Source organism: Desmodus rotundus, chromosome 6 (assembly GCF_022682495.2).
Source record: "Desmodus rotundus isolate HL8 chromosome 6, HLdesRot8A.1, whole genome shotgun sequence".
In the NCBI taxonomy this organism is placed as follows: Eukaryota; Metazoa; Chordata; class Mammalia; order Chiroptera; family Phyllostomidae; genus Desmodus; species Desmodus rotundus.
Window position 1 is genome coordinate 31,027,010 of NC_071392.1, and position 20,907 is coordinate 31,047,916.

General features: G+C 37.5%; 1 protein-coding gene across 2 annotated transcripts in view; it reads left to right on the forward strand.

Moving 5' to 3' along the window:
* The window catches only part of PEX1 (peroxisomal biogenesis factor 1), a 48,815-nt gene that overhangs the window by 2,633 nt on the left and 25,275 nt on the right, over positions 1-20,907 (forward strand). The window contains exons 2-12 of one of the 2 annotated variants that reach the window (XM_024577208.3): positions 1,492-1,635; positions 4,222-4,305; positions 4,482-4,596; positions 4,695-5,461; positions 6,585-6,704; positions 8,773-8,896; positions 9,106-9,206; positions 10,277-10,359; positions 11,511-11,643; positions 18,767-18,863; positions 20,015-20,185. In XM_024577208.3, coding sequence (XP_024432976.2) covers positions 1,492-1,635; positions 4,222-4,305; positions 4,482-4,596; positions 4,695-5,461; positions 6,585-6,704; positions 8,773-8,896; positions 9,106-9,206; positions 10,277-10,359; positions 11,511-11,643; positions 18,767-18,863; positions 20,015-20,185 — 1,939 coding nt within the window. The remainder of the gene's footprint in view (positions 1-1,491; positions 1,636-4,221; positions 4,306-4,481; positions 4,597-4,694; positions 5,462-6,584; positions 6,705-8,772; positions 8,897-9,105; positions 9,207-10,276; positions 10,360-11,510; positions 11,644-18,766; positions 18,864-20,014; positions 20,186-20,907) is intronic. The other variant, XM_045185266.2, reaches the window with a different exon arrangement.

Below are 20,907 nucleotides of genomic sequence, written 5' to 3' on the forward strand. Positions count from 1 at the left end.
GTGCTCAATCCACTGAGCATCACCAGCCAGGGCCATTTTCTTTATACAGTTTTAATAACATGGTCAATTTAAACTACATTATATTACCTCAGAAGTGTCTCTAATGTCCTTGAAATTTTCTGTTTAAATAGACACAATAAACAGACTCTAACCAGTTTTGAGGTAGTAAAATATATATATGGATGAGTTTGTTTAATTTATTTTGATACTAATAAATGAATTTAATAATACTAAAACTTCCTAATATGTTAAGTCTCAGTGGCCATGAATGAAATTCTTACTTTTTATTAAAAAATAATGTGTGTGAAAATGCTTGTGATACAATGTTAAGGATACTAAATCATGACTATATTATACAACTATGTAAAAAATTAACCTGTTACCAGAGGGGAAGGAGTGTGGGGGAGGACGAAGAGGGTAAAGGGGGGTCAAATACATGGCGACTGAAGGAAACTAGACTTCAGGTGGTGAGCACACCATGCGCCTACAGAAGTCGACCTATAAAGTTACAGTACACCTGAAATGTATGTAATGTTAGTAGCCAAAGTAATGTTTTCAGTTTTAAAAATTAATTAATTAAAAAAATTGTGCATAGCAAAAGATTAGCCGGAAATCAATAAAATTGTTCACATGGTTGTCTTTTTGTGGAGGAAATATCAATAATTCTTGTTTTTCCTTCCAAGATTATATCTTTTCTAAGGTTTCTATAATGAGTTTGTAATTCTTTAACCATAGAAAACATTGTTTTAATTCTTAGCCCCAAACTTACATATTTTATGTGAATGCTCTTAATGAGAGTAAATGTTATTTTACTATTTTTTAACATAAATGTTTTCATAGTTATAAAACTTTAAATTTTATTTAGGAAACTGCATAATATAAAATTTCTGGAAGTGTGCATAAGAAACTACTAACAGTAATTACCTCTGCGGAAAGGGGCCTGCCCTCACGTTTTATGCTGTTGTGCTTTCACTGTGTGCATTTGCTAATCTTCTAAAAAGTAACTACTGTTGTATTTTTAATGATCATGGTATGTTGCTAGTTACTGACTCATACTTTACTAAAATAGTAAATTTGTAGCTTATTTAATAATTTCCTATCGATAGACACTTAACACCAGTCCTAAGTTTTCATTGTTACAGAGAATACTGCAGATATGTTCTGCTGTAGTTTTTTTTTCTTTTTCTCATCATTAATTGGCCACCTACTGCCATATTGAATTCTGGAATGGTTGAGTCAATTTATAATGCCATCATAGAAGTGTAAGTGTGTTGGTTTCACCCAAAGTATCACCAGTGTTGGGTGTTGGAAATGATTATAGCTTTTGAAATGCTGTAACAGAGGTGGATAACAGGGAGCAATCAACCAGTTGTAGAACTGTTTTTGTGTTTGGGGATTACAGTGATACTTTTGTCATTTATGTGAATCCAGAAAAACATATAAAAACTTTCAAAACCTCTCTCCCCCATTTTTTATTTCTTGAACAAATAGAATCAAGCTATAGAAGTAGCCTGGGGTCACCAGCCTGCATTCTTGAGCTGGGTGGAAGGCAGGCATTTTTGTGATCAAGGTGAAAATGTGGCTGAAATTAACAGACACGTTGGTCAGAAACTTGGACTCTCAAATGGGGAACAGGTAAGCACCAAAGGTGATGACAGTGACTTTCTCCTAATATCACGTAGTACAGAGATGGAAATAAAATTTAAAGTTCAGGTTTTTTTAAAGGAGGAGAGATGACACCGAGCCTGTGTGTTACTCTAATTAGTCCAGGATATTCAAGTTGACCCTATGTACCATTGTTAAGTCGTTATCTTGTAGTCTACCATGCTCTAGTTGATTTTTGTGTTCTAATTTAGTCATTTTCCAGGTTCCCTAATTTTGTTTTTGTGCAATTTTTGCTTTATAAATTATTTCACTTTACTTTATATTATTGAACTTCATTTTATTTGTTTCTGACAAATTTTCTACTTGATTTTTAAAAATCTGTCCTGCAGCCCTGTCTGGTGTGGCTCAGTGGATTGAGCGCTGGCCTGCCGACCAAAAGGTCTCCGATTTGATTCCCAGTCCGGGCACAGGCCTGGGCTGCGGGCCAGGTTCCTGGTTGGGGGCGTGCTTGAGGCAACTGATTGTTGTATCTCTTGCACATTGCCATTTCTCTCCTTCTGTTTCTCCCTCCCTTCCCCTCTCTCTCAAAGTAAATCATTAAAATCTTAAAAACAAAAAAACAATTGCACTTAAAAAAAATCTATCCTACAAGAGAGGGTTATTTTTCCATTTTTGTCTTTCAATGAATTTAATGTACTTAGATTGTAAACTCCAAAGCTTAAGGGCTCATGTCTATTTTATTATTTTCATCAATTTATTCTTTTAAAAATATTTTAAACTACAGAAGTAATACATTATTTATTACAGATGCTTTATAATTGAAAAATGTTTTCAATTATAAAGTTTTTAAACTTTATAAAATGTTTTTCCTTTCTCTATTCCCAGCCTCAGAATAAATGTGTACTGTATGCTGGGATCTCACTAGGCCTTTAGGATTTAAAGAATGAGGTCATACATATGTTCTGCAATTTTTCCCACAAACTATACCAGAGACACCGTTTCATGTATTATAAACAATTTGCATTGAACATCTCTGTATGTATGGAATGAAATAGTAAAAATTGAATTGCCACGTCTAGAGGGCTGCACATTTAAACATCGATAGATGGCGCTAACTTGCTTCTATTACCAGTTTCCATTAACAGTACTATTAACAGTACACAAAAGTGTGATATCTTTTTAACTTGTTTTGAATACATGCATGTTTTTGATAATGAGAATAGGCCATTGATGAGAAATCATAGGCCTAGCACTAGCCCTTTGCTTATCCTATATTTTTGCTAGAATCTTAAATCTTGAGCACCAGAGTGACCTTAGAAATGACTAACGTTGGTGCCCTGCTCTACAAACCTAGGGAGATGGGATATTTTCCCCAGGATTTCATAATAAGTTACAGTTCTGCTCTCCGAGTATGTGCCACTTCCCTGTGCGGAACATCAGCTTCCCATTGCTGATCTTGATGTCTCATCAGCATTCTGAACAGTCTTGCTTGTTTTTAACTCCCACTGGCTTCAATGTGAACTTTTACCTGATTTTTTGTAGATACCCTGTATTGTAGCAATACCACTAAGGTGATGTCTCCCAGAGAATCATTGATAGGAACAGGAAATGGACTGGCTTGCTAAGGACTCTGACTTCTTGGTGGGCAGGAGCTGCTTTGTGCTTCCTCAGAATCACCCCTTTCAAATAGGGCATACGGGAGGTACGAAGGGAAATTCACTGAGGAGTTGGGAAAGGCATGTGGGGAAATTCTGCTCCAGTCCACAAAAGCAGAGAAGGAAGGGCTGGTTACCTGGAGCATTTAATAGTTAGTGGGTGGCTTTGGATTTTAGTCCTCCAATCTCTAGAAATGCTAACAGGAGAGGAAAGAGAGATGGTAGATTAGAGCTTCTTGTGAGACAGGAGCATTTCGTGTAGATCTATAGACTGGAATGAGGGGTATTTGTTTTAGTTCACTTTTAGTGGTGAATGATCGTACTTCTAAATTTAAATAATTGGCTGTTATCTCAATTTCCATGTGTTTTTTAGTTTTGTAGAAATAAAAGTGGCATGGCTTGAACTTAGTTATAAAACTAGCAGCTGCAAAACTAGAAATAATGGTATTTCTGTACCAGACCAAGCCATGACTGGGTGACAGCATTGTTTCTTCTTACCTTTTTTTAACTTACATTAATTTTGTAAGTGGTTATTTTTATTTTATATTGTTATTTTTAAATGTGTTTTGCTAGGATGTATTTTCCTTTTGGCTATAATTTATTATGAAACAATTTCTCCTAAAATGCTGTGCATATCAAGGCCTGGCTAAGTAGGAATATCAATCAAGTAGGACTGTACACACACACTCACACTCACACTTAATTATATACCTCAAGAGAGAAGTTATTTTTCAGGGATACAAAAGTCTTTTAAAAGTAGCCCTGACCGGGGTGGCTCAATTGTCTGGGCATCGTCCCACAAAGTGAAAGGTTGCCAATTTGATTCCCCCTCGGGGCACATGCCTATGTTGCGGGTTTGGTCCCCAGTCCAGTTGTGTATAAGAGGCAACAGATAAATCCCTTCCCCTCTCTCTAAAAAAATAAAAAAAAAGTAGTTTTACATTTTTAAAATGTTTTTCAGGTGTTCCTCAAGCCGTGTTCCCATGTCGTGTCTTGTCAGCAAGTTGAGGTGGAACCTCTGTCAGCAGATGATTGGGAGATACTGGTAAAGAAAGTGAAATAACCTTGTTTAAGACTAAAATACTTCAAAATACCAGTGTCTTTGGATTTCTCTCTCTGAGCTTCATCATATATATCTGAGTTGGTTTGAGTTACAAGAATGACTGCAGACATGGAATGGACAAAATGTAAAATCAGTTGTTTTTTTGCTTTTGGTTCTAGGAACTGCATGCTGCTTCCCTGGAACAGCATCTTCTAGATCAAATTCGAATAGTTTTTCCACAAGCCATCTTTCCTGTTTGGGTTGATCAACAAACTTACATATTTATCCAAATTGGTAGGTGCCATTGTAATATTTGCCACCATACTGTCTGACACAGCACTGAGTCGAAAGCAAAGGCAAGTGTGCATTAATGAGCTTTATTTTGTACACAGTTGCACTTACACCAACAGCCACTTATGGAAGGTTGGAGATTGACACCAGACTCCTTATTCAGCCAAAGACCCGCCAAGCCAAAGAAAATACATTTTCAAAAGCAGATAATGCACGGGGAACGTCTCATAATTATGGGAGAGACCAAAAAGGATTGGCAGACGAACTCCAAACCAAGCAACATCAGTCAAATACTATAGGAGTTACTGGGTCTAATGAAACAGATTCAGAGGATATAGTCGACTCACCATCAATGCCAAGCTTATGGACTATGATAGGAAGCATTTTCTCTTTTGGGTCTGAAAAGAAACAAGAGACATCCTGGGGTGTGACTGAAATCAATGCATTCAAAAATATGCAGTCAGCAGTTGTTCCTGTAGACAATATTTTCAGAGTATGTAAATCTCAGCCTCCCAGTATATGCAGTGCATCAGCAACTTCTGTATTTCACAAACACTGTGCCATTCATGTATTTCCATGGGACCAGGAATATTTTGATGTGGAGCCCAGCTTTATTGTGACCTATGGAAAGCTGGTTCATCTACTGTCTCCAAAGCAACAGCAAAGTAAAACAAAGCAAAATGTCCTGCCACCTGAAAAAGAGAAGCAGGTGTCAGAACCGTTAGATCAAAAACAAATTAGCCAAGACCATAATCAAGAAGCTGGTAAGGCCTGTGTGCTAAAGGTAGTTTGGAATGGACTCGAGGAATTGAAGAATGCCATAAAATACACCAAAAATGTGGAAGCTCTCCATCTTGGGAAAGTCTGGGTTAGTATAAGTTTTATAATTAGGGACGAAATAATTTTATGTTGTTTGAACTACCCCAAATTATGAATTAAAATAATGTGTATACATTGAAAAAACCTACAAAGCCTCATATCTTCATTACCTGCATAAGGTTTGTTTCCAAGTTCTTGAAAGCACAGGAAGGATTTACTGAGTATCGGGGGAAATGTCCTATATAGGGAGAGGCCCACAGCTCCCTCTGATGGCACCTGGATTGGGATGCACCCGTAAACTCACTTTGCTGGTATTAGCTCTTTAACTTGTGTGTGACCAGGAGAGGAAGTAGACAGAACAACTGATGTTCTCCCCTCTCATCCTGGCCTCAGATATAAATGCTACACTTAATGTGAAATGAGTCACCAGCCCCATTTACTTGAGCCTAATTTTGAACCTTTGTGAAGTGAAACTTCATGAAGGGAAGGAGAAGAAATTAAGATAGTGAAGAAAAATAGGAAGGGATGGGGATTTCCTTGGTAGATTTCTTTTCCTCTCACAGTTTAACCTATGACTTTCATGCAGGTGACTTACAAAGTTTTAATCTCTTTGACCGACATCATTTTCTAAAGCTCTGGCCTGGTTATTTTCTATTAGCTCCCAACTCAGTTTAGGAGATCCCACTGCACTGTCTAACGTGAACTTCTGACGACTCACCTCCTTTATTAATGGTTCTGCCATTAGGTATGAATACCCTTTCATTTCCATGAAACTGTGGTGAGGACAGGGTGCAGAAGTGGTGATGGTAAAGTCTTGGGGACCACATAAGATAGCAGTGGGGAGTCTGTACTTCCCACTCCACTCTAAAGGTTGGGTGCCATGGCCCCTGGGGAGTGGCAGTAGTTGCCATCAGGTACTCAAGAAGTCTTGACTGGGTAGATGGACATTGATCACATTCTGAAGAGGTGTTAAAGAAATATAGGGGGAAAATGGAAATGCTTGCAATATAACAATACTAGAACATCCATTTGTTTATACTATGAATCTTGGTAACTTACATATTCATCTGAATTCATAGGAATTACTATGAATATGCTGTGGAATATTTTTTAATCATTTTTTTAACCATTGAGCATAATTATATTTTTGTTCATTTATTTTTAAATTTCAGATTCCAGATGACCTGAGAAAGAGACTGAATATAGAAATGCATGCAGTAGTCAGAATAGCTCCAGTGGAAATTACCCCTAAAATTCCAAAATCTCTAAAATTACAACCTAGAGAAAACTTAGTAAGTTCAAATTTATGTTATGTCACAGTTATTTTACAGGTGTTATAAAATTTCTAGTTGCTTTGCTAAGTAATAATAGTGTAGTACTCCTTTTTGTTAGAAGGGCAAAGAAGTATTTATTTCCCTTTAGTAAAATATGAGTAACATAAAAATGCTTTTGTAATCTATTGTAGATGTACAATTAATTGGCATTAATTCCACTCATAATGTTGTACTACTATCATCATTATCTATTTCCAAAACTTTTCCATCACTCCAACAGAAATTCTGTGCGCAGTAAGCAGTAGCGCCCTGCCCTCAGCTCCCCCAGATCCTAGTAACCAGTACTTTATAATCTCTCTGATTTCGCATATTTCGGTTGTATCATATAAATGGAATCATACAATATTTGTCCTTTGTGTCTGGTTTATTTCCCTTAATATGTTTTCAGGGTTCATCCATGTGGTAGCACGTGTCAGAACTTCATCCCTTTTTAATGGCTGGATAATGTTCCATTTTAAATGCACCACATTTTGTTTATCCATTGATCAGTTGATCGGCACTTGGGTTGTTTCCCCCTTTTTTGGCTGTTGTGAATAATGCTGCCATGAATGTTGGTGTACAAGTATCTGTTTGAGTCCCTGCTTTCCATTCTTTGGTAGATACCTAGGAATTGAATGGCTATATCAAGTGGTAATTCTGTGTGTATGTTTTTGAGAAACCAAGAAGTCTTTAATAAGCAATACACTTTATATATATAGATAGATAGATAGAGAGAGAGAAAGAGAGAGGGAGGGAGGGAACGAATGAACGTGCACCCACATGCCAATACAAATAGGGAGAGTTTTTGCTTTTAAAAGTTGATATTTTTGCCACAGTTAATCTAATTTTTAAAATTTTCTCCCATGTTGCTTTAGTATTAATATTGCAGGCTAAAAGGGTGCTAGACTGTTTTATGTTGCTACTCTGTTAATTCTTTAGAAACTGGTGTGGTCAGAAAATGAGGTGTTGAACTTAATTGTAAAATCTTTTTAATAGAGTATTATCATCTGTACCAGTTTGGGTTACCAGTTCTCAGATAATTATAATGCAGGAAAATTATTGTATTATATTGGGTTGACCAAAAAGTCTGATGGTTTTTTCCATAAAATAAGGGAGACATTTTTCATTTTCACCAATAACTTTATTAATTTGGATATTTTGGGTATCTAGGCTATCTCCTTTCAAATAGATTTTAAAAACTTAATAATTTTAATTTAAAGTCTTAAAATTAGCAAAGATTTTCTCAATTTCTTCACACCTTTTGAACACTTTATTAATACTCTGCGTGTTGAGCATATCAGCATTGCAGCCAGCTTAACAGAAAAAAGGAAAAGAAGTGACTTGAACATATAAAGAGTTTATTTTTCTCATGTACAGAGAAGTTTAGAGGAGCTGTAGATTGTTAAACCGTGACATTAAGCATCTAGGCTCCTTTGGCCTTTCTCTTTTGCCATCCTTAGCCTGTGACTTTCTTCCTTCTAGAAACAAGATATTTGCTGTACTAGTAGGCATCACACCTGCACTACAGGCAGCAGAAGGAAAGGCACAAGCAAAAGCCTTTTCCTTACTAGGTTTCCCTTCCATTTAATTAGGAAGAGAAGCCCTTACTGAGGATTGCTGATTGCATGCTATTGGCCGGAGTCCAGCCGCATGCACGTGCATGAGCACACCCCCATGCACACCAGCCCCGCCTCCAAGCTAGGAAGCCAAGCTAAGAGTTGTCTTTCCCACCTGTTTAGTAGAGAGGGGCAAGAGAGAATGGGGTTGGAATGGTTATCCAGTAAGAGGAATTATGGCATGTGTATCGCTGGGCATAGAGAGAGAGTTTAAAACTGCCACTTCGTAATGTTTCTTCAGGCTACATTGTACTCATTGTGCTGACCCTAGTGTCAAGTCCTGAGGCTGTGCCTCCATAGTGGGAACATCTTCCTGGTTTTGTTCAATAAGGTTAACATTTGATTAGCAAGATAAGATGTTAAATAGGGATGTTAAGGTTAAGATCAGGTATTAGGATAACTTGTTGCTATTCTTTCATTTTCTTTGGCAGCCTAAAGACATAACTGAAGAAAACATAAAAACTGTGTTCTATTCATGGCTTCAGCAGTCTTCTACAACCACACTTCCTTTGATAATATCAGAGGAGGAATATATTAAGCTGGAAATTAAAGATGGTGTGTAAATTTTATTGGTTATTTTGATATTTTTTCTATTGAAGAAGTCATAAAATTTGTCATTGTTTTTCCAACTGTGACATGTAAGAACAGGAAACATAACAGTGATAATTAAACATTTTACATAATGAAGAATGCCTTTATTTAAATCTAAATAAATTTGATATTTAAAGTCTTAAAATTTCATCTCATTACTTTCTTTTCAATAGGGTTGAAGGAGTTTTCTCTGAATATAGTTCATTCTTGGGAAAAAGAAAAAGAAGATATGTTTCTGTTGAGTACTAATCTGCTGCAGAAGATCACAATACAAGTAATTACATGCTATTGAATATTCAATGAAATAATATTTGTCAGATGTGATTGATAATAAAGTATGAATTTACCTGTAATGCTTGCATCCTAAAGTATATTAGAAACTTAAATGATAAGAGTAAGGAATAACTTGATTTAAAATATTTTATTCTATAATCTCTTTAACTTCCCCAAATTGTTGATTTACCCTAAATTTAAAGTCAGTGCCTTAGCACAGTTAAGTCTCAGGAATATAGAGTTGGTGGTGTTAACTGGCAAATGGAGCATGACTTAAAATTCTCCCTGTATTGAAACAAAAGAAAACTTAGCTTTAGAGGTTTGAGTTTTAAAATTCAGATTTTTACTTGCAGTTTTGCTGCACAACTTGTATTATTTTGTCAATTCTTAAATTCTCAACTCTTTACAAACATATTGCTTTTATTCCAGACATATTTTTAAAGTGATTATTTGTTTTCTTAAATTGATTTTAAAGACAGAGAAACATCAATTTATTGTCCCATTTATTTATGCATTCATTGGTTGACTTTTGCATGTGCCCTGACCTGGCATTGAACCTGCAATCTTAGCTTGTCAGGATGACACTCCAACCAACTGAGCTACCTGGCCAGGGCCAGAAATGGTTAGTTTAGAATATAATGTTCTAGTTAGGCTATTTATTCTTGTCATTGTAAAATTGAAGATGCTCTAGTCATTTAGAATATCAGTGATTTGGAACTAGACACTGTTTCTCTACTTTTAAAATTTAATTAAAGGGATACCATTCAGAGGAAATTCAAATGTAAGACTTGTGAAAAGAACGTGTAATGCAAATCAAAGTTGCAAATAAAGATAGACGTATAACATGCATTGAGGAGATGATATTCTACACTGCTTGTTGATCGTAAATATTTGTGCTCCTCGGATGAGGAAATTATTCTTGTCAAGGTTGTTTTATGTAGTCATCTTGCATGCACACTGTATCTTTTCTCTGTGGTGTAACAATCAGCAGTTCATTTTTCTGGGACCCAAGAAAAACAGGCAGAAGATACAACTTTGAAATGTAAAACTGATTTTTCCTTGCTACTATAGGTCCTTCTAGATCCTATGCTAAAAGAAGAAAACAGTGAGGAAATTGACTTTATTCTTCCTTTTTTAAAGCTGAACTGCTTGGGGTAAGAAGTTATGGCCAAACTGGCATGTTTAGAGATGTGTTCGACATTATCTCTGGCAGGGTTTTTATGTGTAAATATTAAAGTAGATGTTAATGTCATTGAATACTCTCGCTGATGCATTAGTAGATACTATTTCAGGGCTTGTTTCGCTTTCACGCTTAGCTTAGTAATTTGCCTTGTCCTAGATAACAAAGTCTGAAGCTTATTAGAAATTTTACTTTGAGATTTGATTTGTGAGAAGAAAGCAAGTAGATATAAACTGGATCATATGTGCTTGAATAAAACAATAATTCTTAGAGCTAGTAAATTTATTCTAAAAGTTAAATCTAAAAACATTACTTGAATGTTTAAAAATATTTCAAATTAAGTTATTCCTTCAGTATCTTATTAATGTTTTAATTGGGATTATTTGTGTTTTCTCCAGCTTGTAGACAAACAAATCTGAAAGAACCTCAATTTTTTTCTATCTCTCATATACTATGAAATGTCATGTAACATTACCTCTTAGAATTCTTCACAGAAGCTTTTAGAGAGGTAGTAGTAGTGATTTGATTTCCTATTATAGTATAGTCTGTAAGTTTTTTATTAAAAGAATTAAACCATAAAGTAACAGTGTTTACATACAGCATAATATTATGTATAAAGTAAAATCTCTTTAGTTCAGACTGTAATTTTAGGAATTTCTGATATTAAGAGAAGTAAATTGTCAGTCAGAGCCAGGAAGTAGGTTGAAGTTGATGTCCGTATAATCTACAGATTGCAATTGGATATCAAAGGTGATTTTTAGGAGAAAATTCGTCTTCAATTATCCTATCATTTTAAAAGCACCCTTTATGATTATGTTGATTACCAAACTGAAAATCATTTCAAGGGAGTAACATATACAGATCACTTGTATATGTTAAGACAGATTCCTTAAGGAGTCCTATTTGGACAAAACTTTCAGTTATTGCACGTGTTTGAAAGTAAATTAGTTGTAAAGCTGTGACTCAGATTTGGCATTAATTCAACGTACTTTCAAGTAAGGGAGGGTTTCTAAGATTTTACTCTTTAAAAAATCATTAGTCTGGGAAGGCAGTTTCATAAATTTTTACAACCAGATCTTATTCTGCTTCAGTGTTTTATCACACAACAATGTCCATGTTTTGCAGAGGAGTGACTTCCTTAGGCCTGTCCTCCGTGGAGCACATCACTCACAGCCTCCTGGGACGCCCCCTGTCTCGGCAGCTGATGTCTCTTATGGCAGGACTTCGGAATGGAGCCCTTTTACTCACAGGAGGAAAGGTACAAGGTTGAGATGTGCTCATTTTCCTTTTCTAACGACTTTTCATTCCTCTCTGAGTTTTGGTCATGTTATATGGGGATATTAATACAAGATATGGAAAACATTCATTCACTAATATTTTTGAGTGCCTGCTATAGATATTGGGGAAGTGGTGATGAATCAGGTGATGCTCCCCCTGTCCTTTTTCTGTATCAGTTGATACAATTGTATTTTTGTTTTTTAGGATATTGATAGGGTGTGTGATAGGGTTGATAGATTTTTAAACGTTGAACCAGCTTTATTCTTTTTATACATTGCAGAGTTCTTTTTGCTAATATCCTGTTGAGGATTTTTACACCTAAGTTCATGAGAGATATTAGCCCATAGTTTTCTGTTTCCATACCCACTTTGTCTGGTTTGGCTGTCAGGGTGATAAAGAGTAGAGAGGTGTTCCCTACTGTCCTGTTTTCTGAAAGAGATTATATGAAATTGGTGTTCATGCTTCCTTAAATGGTAAAACTGAAACCATCTGGGCCTGGAGATGTTTTTATCATTAACTTAATTATAACTTCAATTTCCTTATTTGTCTGTTTTATCTTGGAAGACATTTGGTAGTTTGTAGTTTTTGAGAAATTGTTCTATTTCTTCTAAGTTGTCAAGTTTGTGAGCATAAAATTGTAGTGTTTTCTTATTATACTTTTAATGACTGTGGAATCTGTTGTGAAGTCCTGTTTCCTGATATTGGTGATTTGTGTCTCTCTCTTTTTAAATTCTGTCAGTCCTGCTAGAGGTTACCTGGCCTTTGAAAGGGCCTACAGTTTTATTCTCTACTAACAGTGTTGTTGCCAGGGTATAGTGTAGTCTTTGTGAGTCTTTGGACTCTTTAAATTTTTATTTATTGATTTTAGAGAAGGAGAGAGGAGGAGTGGGGTAGGGGGAGAGATTGAGAGATCACTTTCTTGTTCCACTTATTTATGCATCCATTGGTTGTTTCTTGTATCTTGTGTGTGCCCTGATAGGGAAACAAACCCACAACCATGGTGTATGGGGACGATGCTCTAACCTATTAAGCTAGTTGGCCAGGGCTTCTTTGTGCTTTTTTTTTTTTCAGTTCAAAATTTTAAGGCTTTGCCCTGGCTGGTGTAGCTTAGTGGATTGAGCATGGGCTGTGAACCAAAGGGTCACAGGTTTGATTCCCAGTCAGGGCACATTCCTGGGTTGCAGACCAGGTCCCCAGTAGGGGGTGTGTGAGAGTCAACCACACATTGATGTCTCTCTTAGTCTTCCTCTTCCCTTCCCCTCTCTCTAAAAATAAATAAATAAAATCTTTAAAAAAATTTTAAGGCTTTTAAAATTTCTGTTCACTTTTAACTCCAACATAATAACTTAATTTTCCTGTTACTAGACCAGTTGCTTTCTTCCAATTTTTAAAAATTTTTTATTTATTTATTTTTAGACAGAGGGGAAGGGAAAGAGAAAGAGAGGGAGAGAAACATCAATGTGTGGTTGCTTTTCTCGTGCTCCCTACTGGGGACCTAACCTGCAACCCAGGCATGTGCCCTGACTGGGAATCAAACCTGCGATCCTTTGGTTCGCAGACCATGCTCAGTCCATTAAGCTACACCAGCCAGGGCGCTTTCTTCCAATTTTTATTGTAAAAAGCGATATATAGCCACCACTCCAATAAGTTTCTTAAGTTTCCACATTGGGGAACTAGAAAAGGAAGAACAAATTAAACCCAGTGTAAGCAGAAGAAGAAAAATACTGGGTTGGCCAAAAAGTTTGTTCAGTTTTTTTCTGTATGATGGCTCTAGTAGTGCTTACTTACCTTAACTTCATTTGAAACAATTTTGTTAGATTATATTGTAACAACTGTCATATCAGCATGCATTTAAAAAAAACATCAAATTTGGTGAATTTTTGTGTAGCCATCTTAATGTTGAAGATGGAAGGAAATAAACAACATTTTGGGTGTATTGTGGTTTGTTATTTCAAGAAAGGTGAAAACAACTGAAATGTGAAACCGATGGTGCAGTGTATGGAGAAGGTGCTATGACTGATTGAACGTGTCAAAAGTGGTTTGCAAAGTTTCATGGTGCTGTTAACATTTTGGCCAAATAGTTATTTGCTGTGGGGCCGTCTTACGCACTGGAAGATATTTAGCAGCATCCCAGCCTCTATCCACTAGACGCCAATAACGGAAGACAGCCAACATACTCAAAATATTCAAGTCAATAAAGTTATTAGTGAAAAAGAAAAATGTGTCTTTTATTTTATGAAAAAAACAGACTTTTTGGTCAAACCAATAATAATAATTAGAGCAGAAATCAATGAATTGAAAATAGATAATCAATGGAGACAATACATGAAACTAAAATCTGCTTCTTTGAAAAGATCAAGGAAATTGATAAGCTTCTAGCCAAGCTAAGAAAAAAAAAGAGGTGATCTGATGTGCAGCATGTGGTTATGGGTAACGGTATTATACGCCTAAGAGTTGCTGAGAGAGTACATCTTAAATGTTCTCACCACGAAAAGAAAGGCTAATTCTGTGAGGGGGTGGCAGTGTTAGTTAATTACCTCTATTGTGGTGGTCAGTTCGCAGTGTCTAAGTGTCAGATTGTTATGTTGCGTACCTGAAACTCACCCAAAGTCCTTATTTGACAATTATAGCCCAATAAAGCTGGGGGAAAAGAAGAAAGGAATTTTGAATTTATTGTAAGAGGCCATGATAGAATTTGCATTATTTTATTTTTACACATTTTTAATTTTTAAGTGGAAATGGAGCACTCAACAAAGTGCACAAATTATAAACCAAATGGACTGTAAGCCCCTGTGAGAGAGAGAGAACACAGATTACTAATACCTGAAAGAGGGAGAAAACCAATATATATTTAAAAAAACTGTAAATACCTACCAATACTTAGCCTTTCTAGGGGGCACTATAGCAATTCATAGCAAAATTTTAAATTACGTAAAACAAAGGATTTGATGTAATTCCACTTCTAGAAATTATTCTAAAGGTATAATCTGACAAATAGGTAAACTTAGATGTATGTATTTTTTACAGCTTTACTTATAATAGTTAAAAATTGGAAGCAGAATAGATAAACACTTTAAGAAAGGGCTTTTCGAATTTTGTGGTCCCATATGTCCCATGGTGGCATTAGGGAGCGGACTCAGCTGCTCATTTGTTGATAAAGAGGACAGTGGTTTACTGTAAACCTGCATAATACAGTAATCCCGTCTTCCTAAATGCGCGTAATGTGTATGTGGAGTGCCCGTAAGGATGATACATCAAAACAATTGACCGGGGTTATTTCTGTGCAGTGGGATGATTACAGAAGATTTTTCCTTTCTCTACTAAGTATTTACAATTATTATGTATTTTTTGATTGACTATACTATTACAGTTGTCCCAATTTTTCCCCCTCTGCCTCCCTCCACCCAGCACCCCCACTCCATCCAGCAATACCCCCTCCTTTGTTCATGTCCATGGGTCTTGCATGTAAGTTCTTTGGTAACTCCATTCCCTATACTTGCTGTTAACATCTCCCTGCCTACTCTGTACCTATCAATTTGTACTTCTTAATCCCTTCACCTTTTCCACCATTCCTCCAGACCCCCTCCCCACTGGCCACCATCCCAATGATCTCCATATCTATGATTCTGTGTCTGTTCTGCTTACTTTGTTTTTTAGATTCAGTCATTGGTAGTTATCTATTTGTTGCCATTTTAATGTTCATAGTTTTGATCTTTTTTCCTAAAGTCCCTTTAATGTTCCATATAATAAAGGTTTGGTGATGATGAACTCCTTTAACTTTACCTTTTCTGGGAAGAACTTTATCAGCCCTTTGATTCTAAATGATAGCTTTGCTGGATAGAATAATCTATGTTGTAGGTTCTTGCTTTTCATCACTTTGAATACTTCTTGCCCGTACCTTCTAGCCTGCAAAGTTTCTTTTGAGAAATCAGCTGACAGTCTTATGGGAACTCCTTTGTAGGTAACTATCTACTTTTCTCTTGCTGCTTTTAACATTCTTTATCTTTAAGCTTTGGCATTTTAACTATGATGTGTCTTGGTGTGGTCCTCTTTAAGTCCATCTTGTTTGGGACTCTGTGCTTACTGGACTTGTATATCTATTTCCATCACCAAATTAGGGAAATTTTCCTTCATTATTTTTTCAAATAGGTTTCCATTTTCTTTCTTTTCCTCTTCTCCTTCTGGTACCCCCATGATGCAAGTGTTGAAGTGTTGGATCACTTGAAGTTGTCCAGAGGCTCCTTAAACTATTCTCTTTACGCAATTTGTTGGGTTCTTTTTTCTTTTTGCTGCACTGATTGGATATCTTTTTCTTTCTTATGTTCCAATCATTGATTTGATTCTTGGCTTCATCCACGCTGCTGTTGATTCCTGTAAATTGTTCTTTATTTCAGTTATTATATCCTTAATTTCTGCATGGGTCTTTTTTATGCTGTTGAAGTCCCCACTGAGTTCCTTGGGCATCCTAATAACCAGTCTTTTGAACTCTGCACCTGATAGATTGCTTATCAACATTTTGTTTAGTTCTTTTTCTGGGGTTTTGATCTGTTCTCGCATTTGAGCCATGTTTCTTTGTCTTCTCATTTTGGCAGCCTCCCTGTGTTTGTGTCTATGTATAAGGTAGAGCTGCTTTGACTCTCTGTCTTGGTTGCCAGGGTGGTCGGCGATGCAGGCTGTGAAAGAATTCACCAAGAGAAGAAAGTGCAGAGAGCACAGTTTTATTTTACTTTCCCAAGAGAGGGAAAGAGCTAGTGCAGAGATATGCACCAGCACTGAGGGGTGGCGGCTTTGAGCTTTAATTGGATTATAAAAGGGTGAAGGGGTTGCTGTTATGTGCCCCCTGGGGTGTTGGGGTTGTTGCAACACAGCAGATTTTAGGTGGTTTTGCATAAGCTGCAGTTTGCTCCATTGTTATCTTCTGCCTTTGTCAAGTCGGGGAGGGGGTGGTTACTTGTTCTGTTCTTGCTTTCCAGTAATTTCCAGTCCTGAGGACATTAGCTCAGAAGAATAAAATGTCAGTCCCGTTTAACAAGGTCATAGGTCTGCTCAGCAAATGGTGCCACAATAGCAAAAGGCTCTGGCTTTATGTTTTCGTTGGTAGCATGGCCTAATGTAGTAGGTGTCCTGTAGGGTCCAGTGGCACAACCTCCCCTGTATGCCAAACTGTATACTCAAGATGCTCCCTCCGTGTTGTCTGAGTACTCCCTCATCTTGTAGATGAGTCTTGATTGCTGTCAGCAGGTCAATGGGAGGACTGGGATGAATGGGAGACAGGGGAGACAGCTGATAGGACTCACTGTGACCCCTGGCCAGCCCCCACCTACCTCCGTGGCTTGGGGAAGTGATGTGGTGCTCCCACGTGGTCGACGTGGTCTGTAACTCTGCTGGGTGCGCAGGCCCTGGGCTTTCTGGGGTGGTGCAGGCCAAGTTGAGCCTCCACCTGTGTTCTGTCTGGGGCCCCTTGGTGTAGCTGTAAGCGATGTGCAGATGGCTGCTGATAGTGCCAGGCCTGGGGCCACTCAGTGAGTGGTGGGGAGGCTGGGCTCAGCTGTTGCTTATTTGAGCAGATTTAGAAAGATCTGAAGCCTGCGCCCAGCCCAGCCCTTCATAAGGAAAAGCCACTGTTACCAGGGTGGGAGGGTTGCTTGTGTGGACTGGTAAATTGGATGGGGCAGACCCTTAGGTAATCGCCAGGGCAGGGCTTACCTTGTGAACCAGGTTGAAAGAGATTCAGATATGGTGCTGCCTTACTGTGGCTCTGGTGGGGGGAGGACTCAGAAAGTGTAGGATGGCCGGTCTCTGCAGTTCTGTCTGGGAGGAAGCTGTCCCCCAGCTGTCACTCTGATGCCAGACCCTTTGGTTCCTCCCCATATACCACTGGTGCCCCTCACACTGCTGCCCCAGTGCTGGAGCCCAGACAGTGAGTCTGTGTAAGTCCATGTGCCGTGTGAGGCCCTTTAAGAGGAGAGACCTGAGAATACTGCAGTTTCTTCTGCCCCCCAACTCCCACTGGTTTTTACAGCGAGGAGTTATGGGGACTTACCTTGCTGGCACTGGAGCCCTGGGCTGGGTGGTTTGGTGTGGAGCTGGACCCCTCACTCCCAAGACCCCTCTGTTTTATATTCACCACATGTGGGTTTGGGACCAGCTGGTTCCGAGTTTCTGCGTCTCTACCCTTCTATTCTTCCTACATATCTGAAATTCCTTAGTTGTCGACATCCATACAGCTCGATTTTCTAATGGTTCTAAGTGATGGTCCTTCTATATTTTGGTTGTAATTTTGCTGTGGTTGTATGAGGAAGTGAGCTGCCTTTAACTGTGCCTCCAGCTTGACTGGAAGAGCATATATATTTTTTACAAATTATTTTACAATCAAAAAATTAAACTTAAACTTGAAAAACAAAAGTGCACATTGGATAAACCCTATATAATCTAGAGTTACTTTGTAAAAGTAAACAGTTTTCCTAACCTGCAGGCTCCATGGTACACTTACTGATGGTCAAGTTATACTGTAAGTCACCAAGAAACTGAATTAAAGTTACAGTTAATTTAAGATAATAAAGAAGTGCATAGTATCTTTTCCATTAAAAAATAATTGAAATTAAATACAAATAAGTTTCATTTATCTAGAATATATCATATTATTCCCTTTCCCTGGGGTGGGAAAATGCCCCTTTCAATGGTGTTTATGTTCCTGACATTGTATTAACCTTACGGTTATATAATACTTGAATCTTGCTGTTAATGCTAAGAAGATGGAAGCTCCTGGATTTTTGTAGAATATTACATGTTTTCTTGGCTAGACTTGAGTACTTAGGAAATAGTTTTGTCCCCACTTACCCCGCAATGCTCTCTTACAACTTGCTGAATCCAGATTTCACTCCTTCCCGGTAATTTACTTGATGTTAAATGACTCACCATGATGTGATGCCAGAGTGCCAGTGATGTAGGGGCCCCCCAGCTTTATCGAGCTATAATGTCATATAACATTGTATCATGCATATGTGATTGGCGAGGCTTTAATCTTCGTGGTTGCCACAGTGACAGGGCCTTTTTCTGTGACTGAATATATTGAGAGTTCTTATGAATTAATTATTTTGTAGGGGAGTGGAAAATCAACTGTAGCCAAGGCAGTCTGTAAAGAAGCGTTTGACATACTGGATGCCCATGTGGAGATAGTTGACTGTGAAGCTTTGCAAGGTATGAACACTCTACATAACTCCCTTTTTGGGTAGAAAGAAATGTTATTACATAATGCTGTTAACTTAATAAATACAAATATCTAATTTGAAATTCCTTAGAAATTTTAAATCTTTGGCTGACTTTCTAATGTTTTAATAAGTTTTTTAAAACTCTCCATAGTTAATGGAAGCCTATTTTTTTCTAGCCAAAACTCTTTGTAGAATATATTCCTGGAAATGCCACTTAGAGAAAGCTTGAGTTTAGAATATATGCTAATGGGTATGAACTATCCCTGCATTGCTGAGGGGAACTGGCAGAGTGGTGCCTTGGGAGGGGGAAGTGAGTGGGTCTGGGCAGCAGAACGGAGAATTACAGTTGGCCATGTGCACGTCTGTGCTTTTAAAAGTCTTCAACGTTGTCATCTATTCAATAAAGAAAATGATTGGAAAGATTTTACTTTGAGTAGTTATTTGGTTACCACTCCCATATCATCCCAACTCATCACTTTACTTTCAGGTATTTTTTTTTAGTCTAGTATATGATAAGAAAATAAGAAACGACCTTGGAAAACCCACTGTTTCATATCCTATTAAGGTGGTTTTGGAGAGATTGCCCATCTCTCCATCCTGTTTGAAGCTTCATGTGAAAATTTTGTTTTAGAGCTAAATAACAGGAATTTGTTACATTGGCCTGTGAGTTGGTATGTTTTCTATTGTTTGAAAATTAAAACTTTGTAATTCACTGGGAAGCTTAAAGCCAAATTTATGATTCAAATATAACAACTCTAGGATCATTTGTATTTAATTTTATCTGAATCTTGATCTCCTCTTCTCATTTACGTTTTCCCACAACCTGCTTCCATTTTACTATTTTGTTGTAAGCCATCGGAAATTCTGTATGGAATGAGGCTAGGTATAGATAAATAAATACAGACAGAAATTGCAGTAGCATATTCCTTTTGTATAAACTTCAGTACTTAGTCCTTTGATGTGTTATTAGTGAAACCATGTAAATGATTAACAAGTTTTAACGATCAGTATATTAACAAACTGTGGATTGAATCTTCATAGTTGAGTCAATATTGAGCTTTTCTAATGCTTTCAAAAGGTCAGTCTGAACTTCCCTAACCCTGAAATAACATTAAACCACTTAAAATCTTCTGTCTTAAGGAAAAAGGCTTGAAAACATACAAAAAACCCTAGAGGCGGCTTTCTCAGAGGCAGTGTGGCGGCAGCCTGCAGTTGTTCTGCTGGACGACCTCGATCTCCTTGTCGGCCTGCCGGCCCCCCCGGAACACCAGCAGGGTCCTGAGATGGTGCAGAGCCAGCGGCTGGCACATGGTAACAGCAGTGCACCCTCTCACGGGCTTCGGGCCTTTCTCGTTTATCAGGCAGCGTTTCTAGTCTTAGTGGTGAATCTGCTCTCTTCAGAGGATAGACTATATCTATGCTATGTGTTGCTTTTGAGCTTCTGGTAGCATTCTACAGTTGTTCTGTATTAGCAACACCGGTGGAATAAGAGCAGTGTGAAGAGTCTGCAACTTCATGACCAGTCTTTGGGGCCCTTTCACTCTCCTGTACTGATTAGAAATTGCTTAACTGTACAGATTTACTCTTGATTTGTTCATTTGACAAATATTTGTGTAATGCTTGTGCACAGTCTGTATTTTCGAAGTCTAGGAGAAAAGAGAAAAGTAAACCGAAGATTTGTAGTTTAGAATATTGATAATAGTCATAGCTGTCATGTGTTTAGTGCCCTTTCTGGGCAAGGGATTGGCTTTGTACTGTACATATAGATGTTCTCCTGGTTTTTCAGGTGGGTAAATAGAAATTAAAGAATAGATCATTTGACCAGGGTGACTTAACTAGGAGGTGGTTGGATATCCTCTGGAGTATTACAGGGTACTAGGGGAGCACATACCCCAAATTGGGGGTGGTATGGGGGTTGAGTTATCAAGGAAGGCTTCTTGGAGGAGTTGATAACTGAGATGAGTTATTTTTTAATATTTTAAAAAAGATTTTTATTTATTTTGAGAGAGGGAGAGAGACATCAATGTGTGATT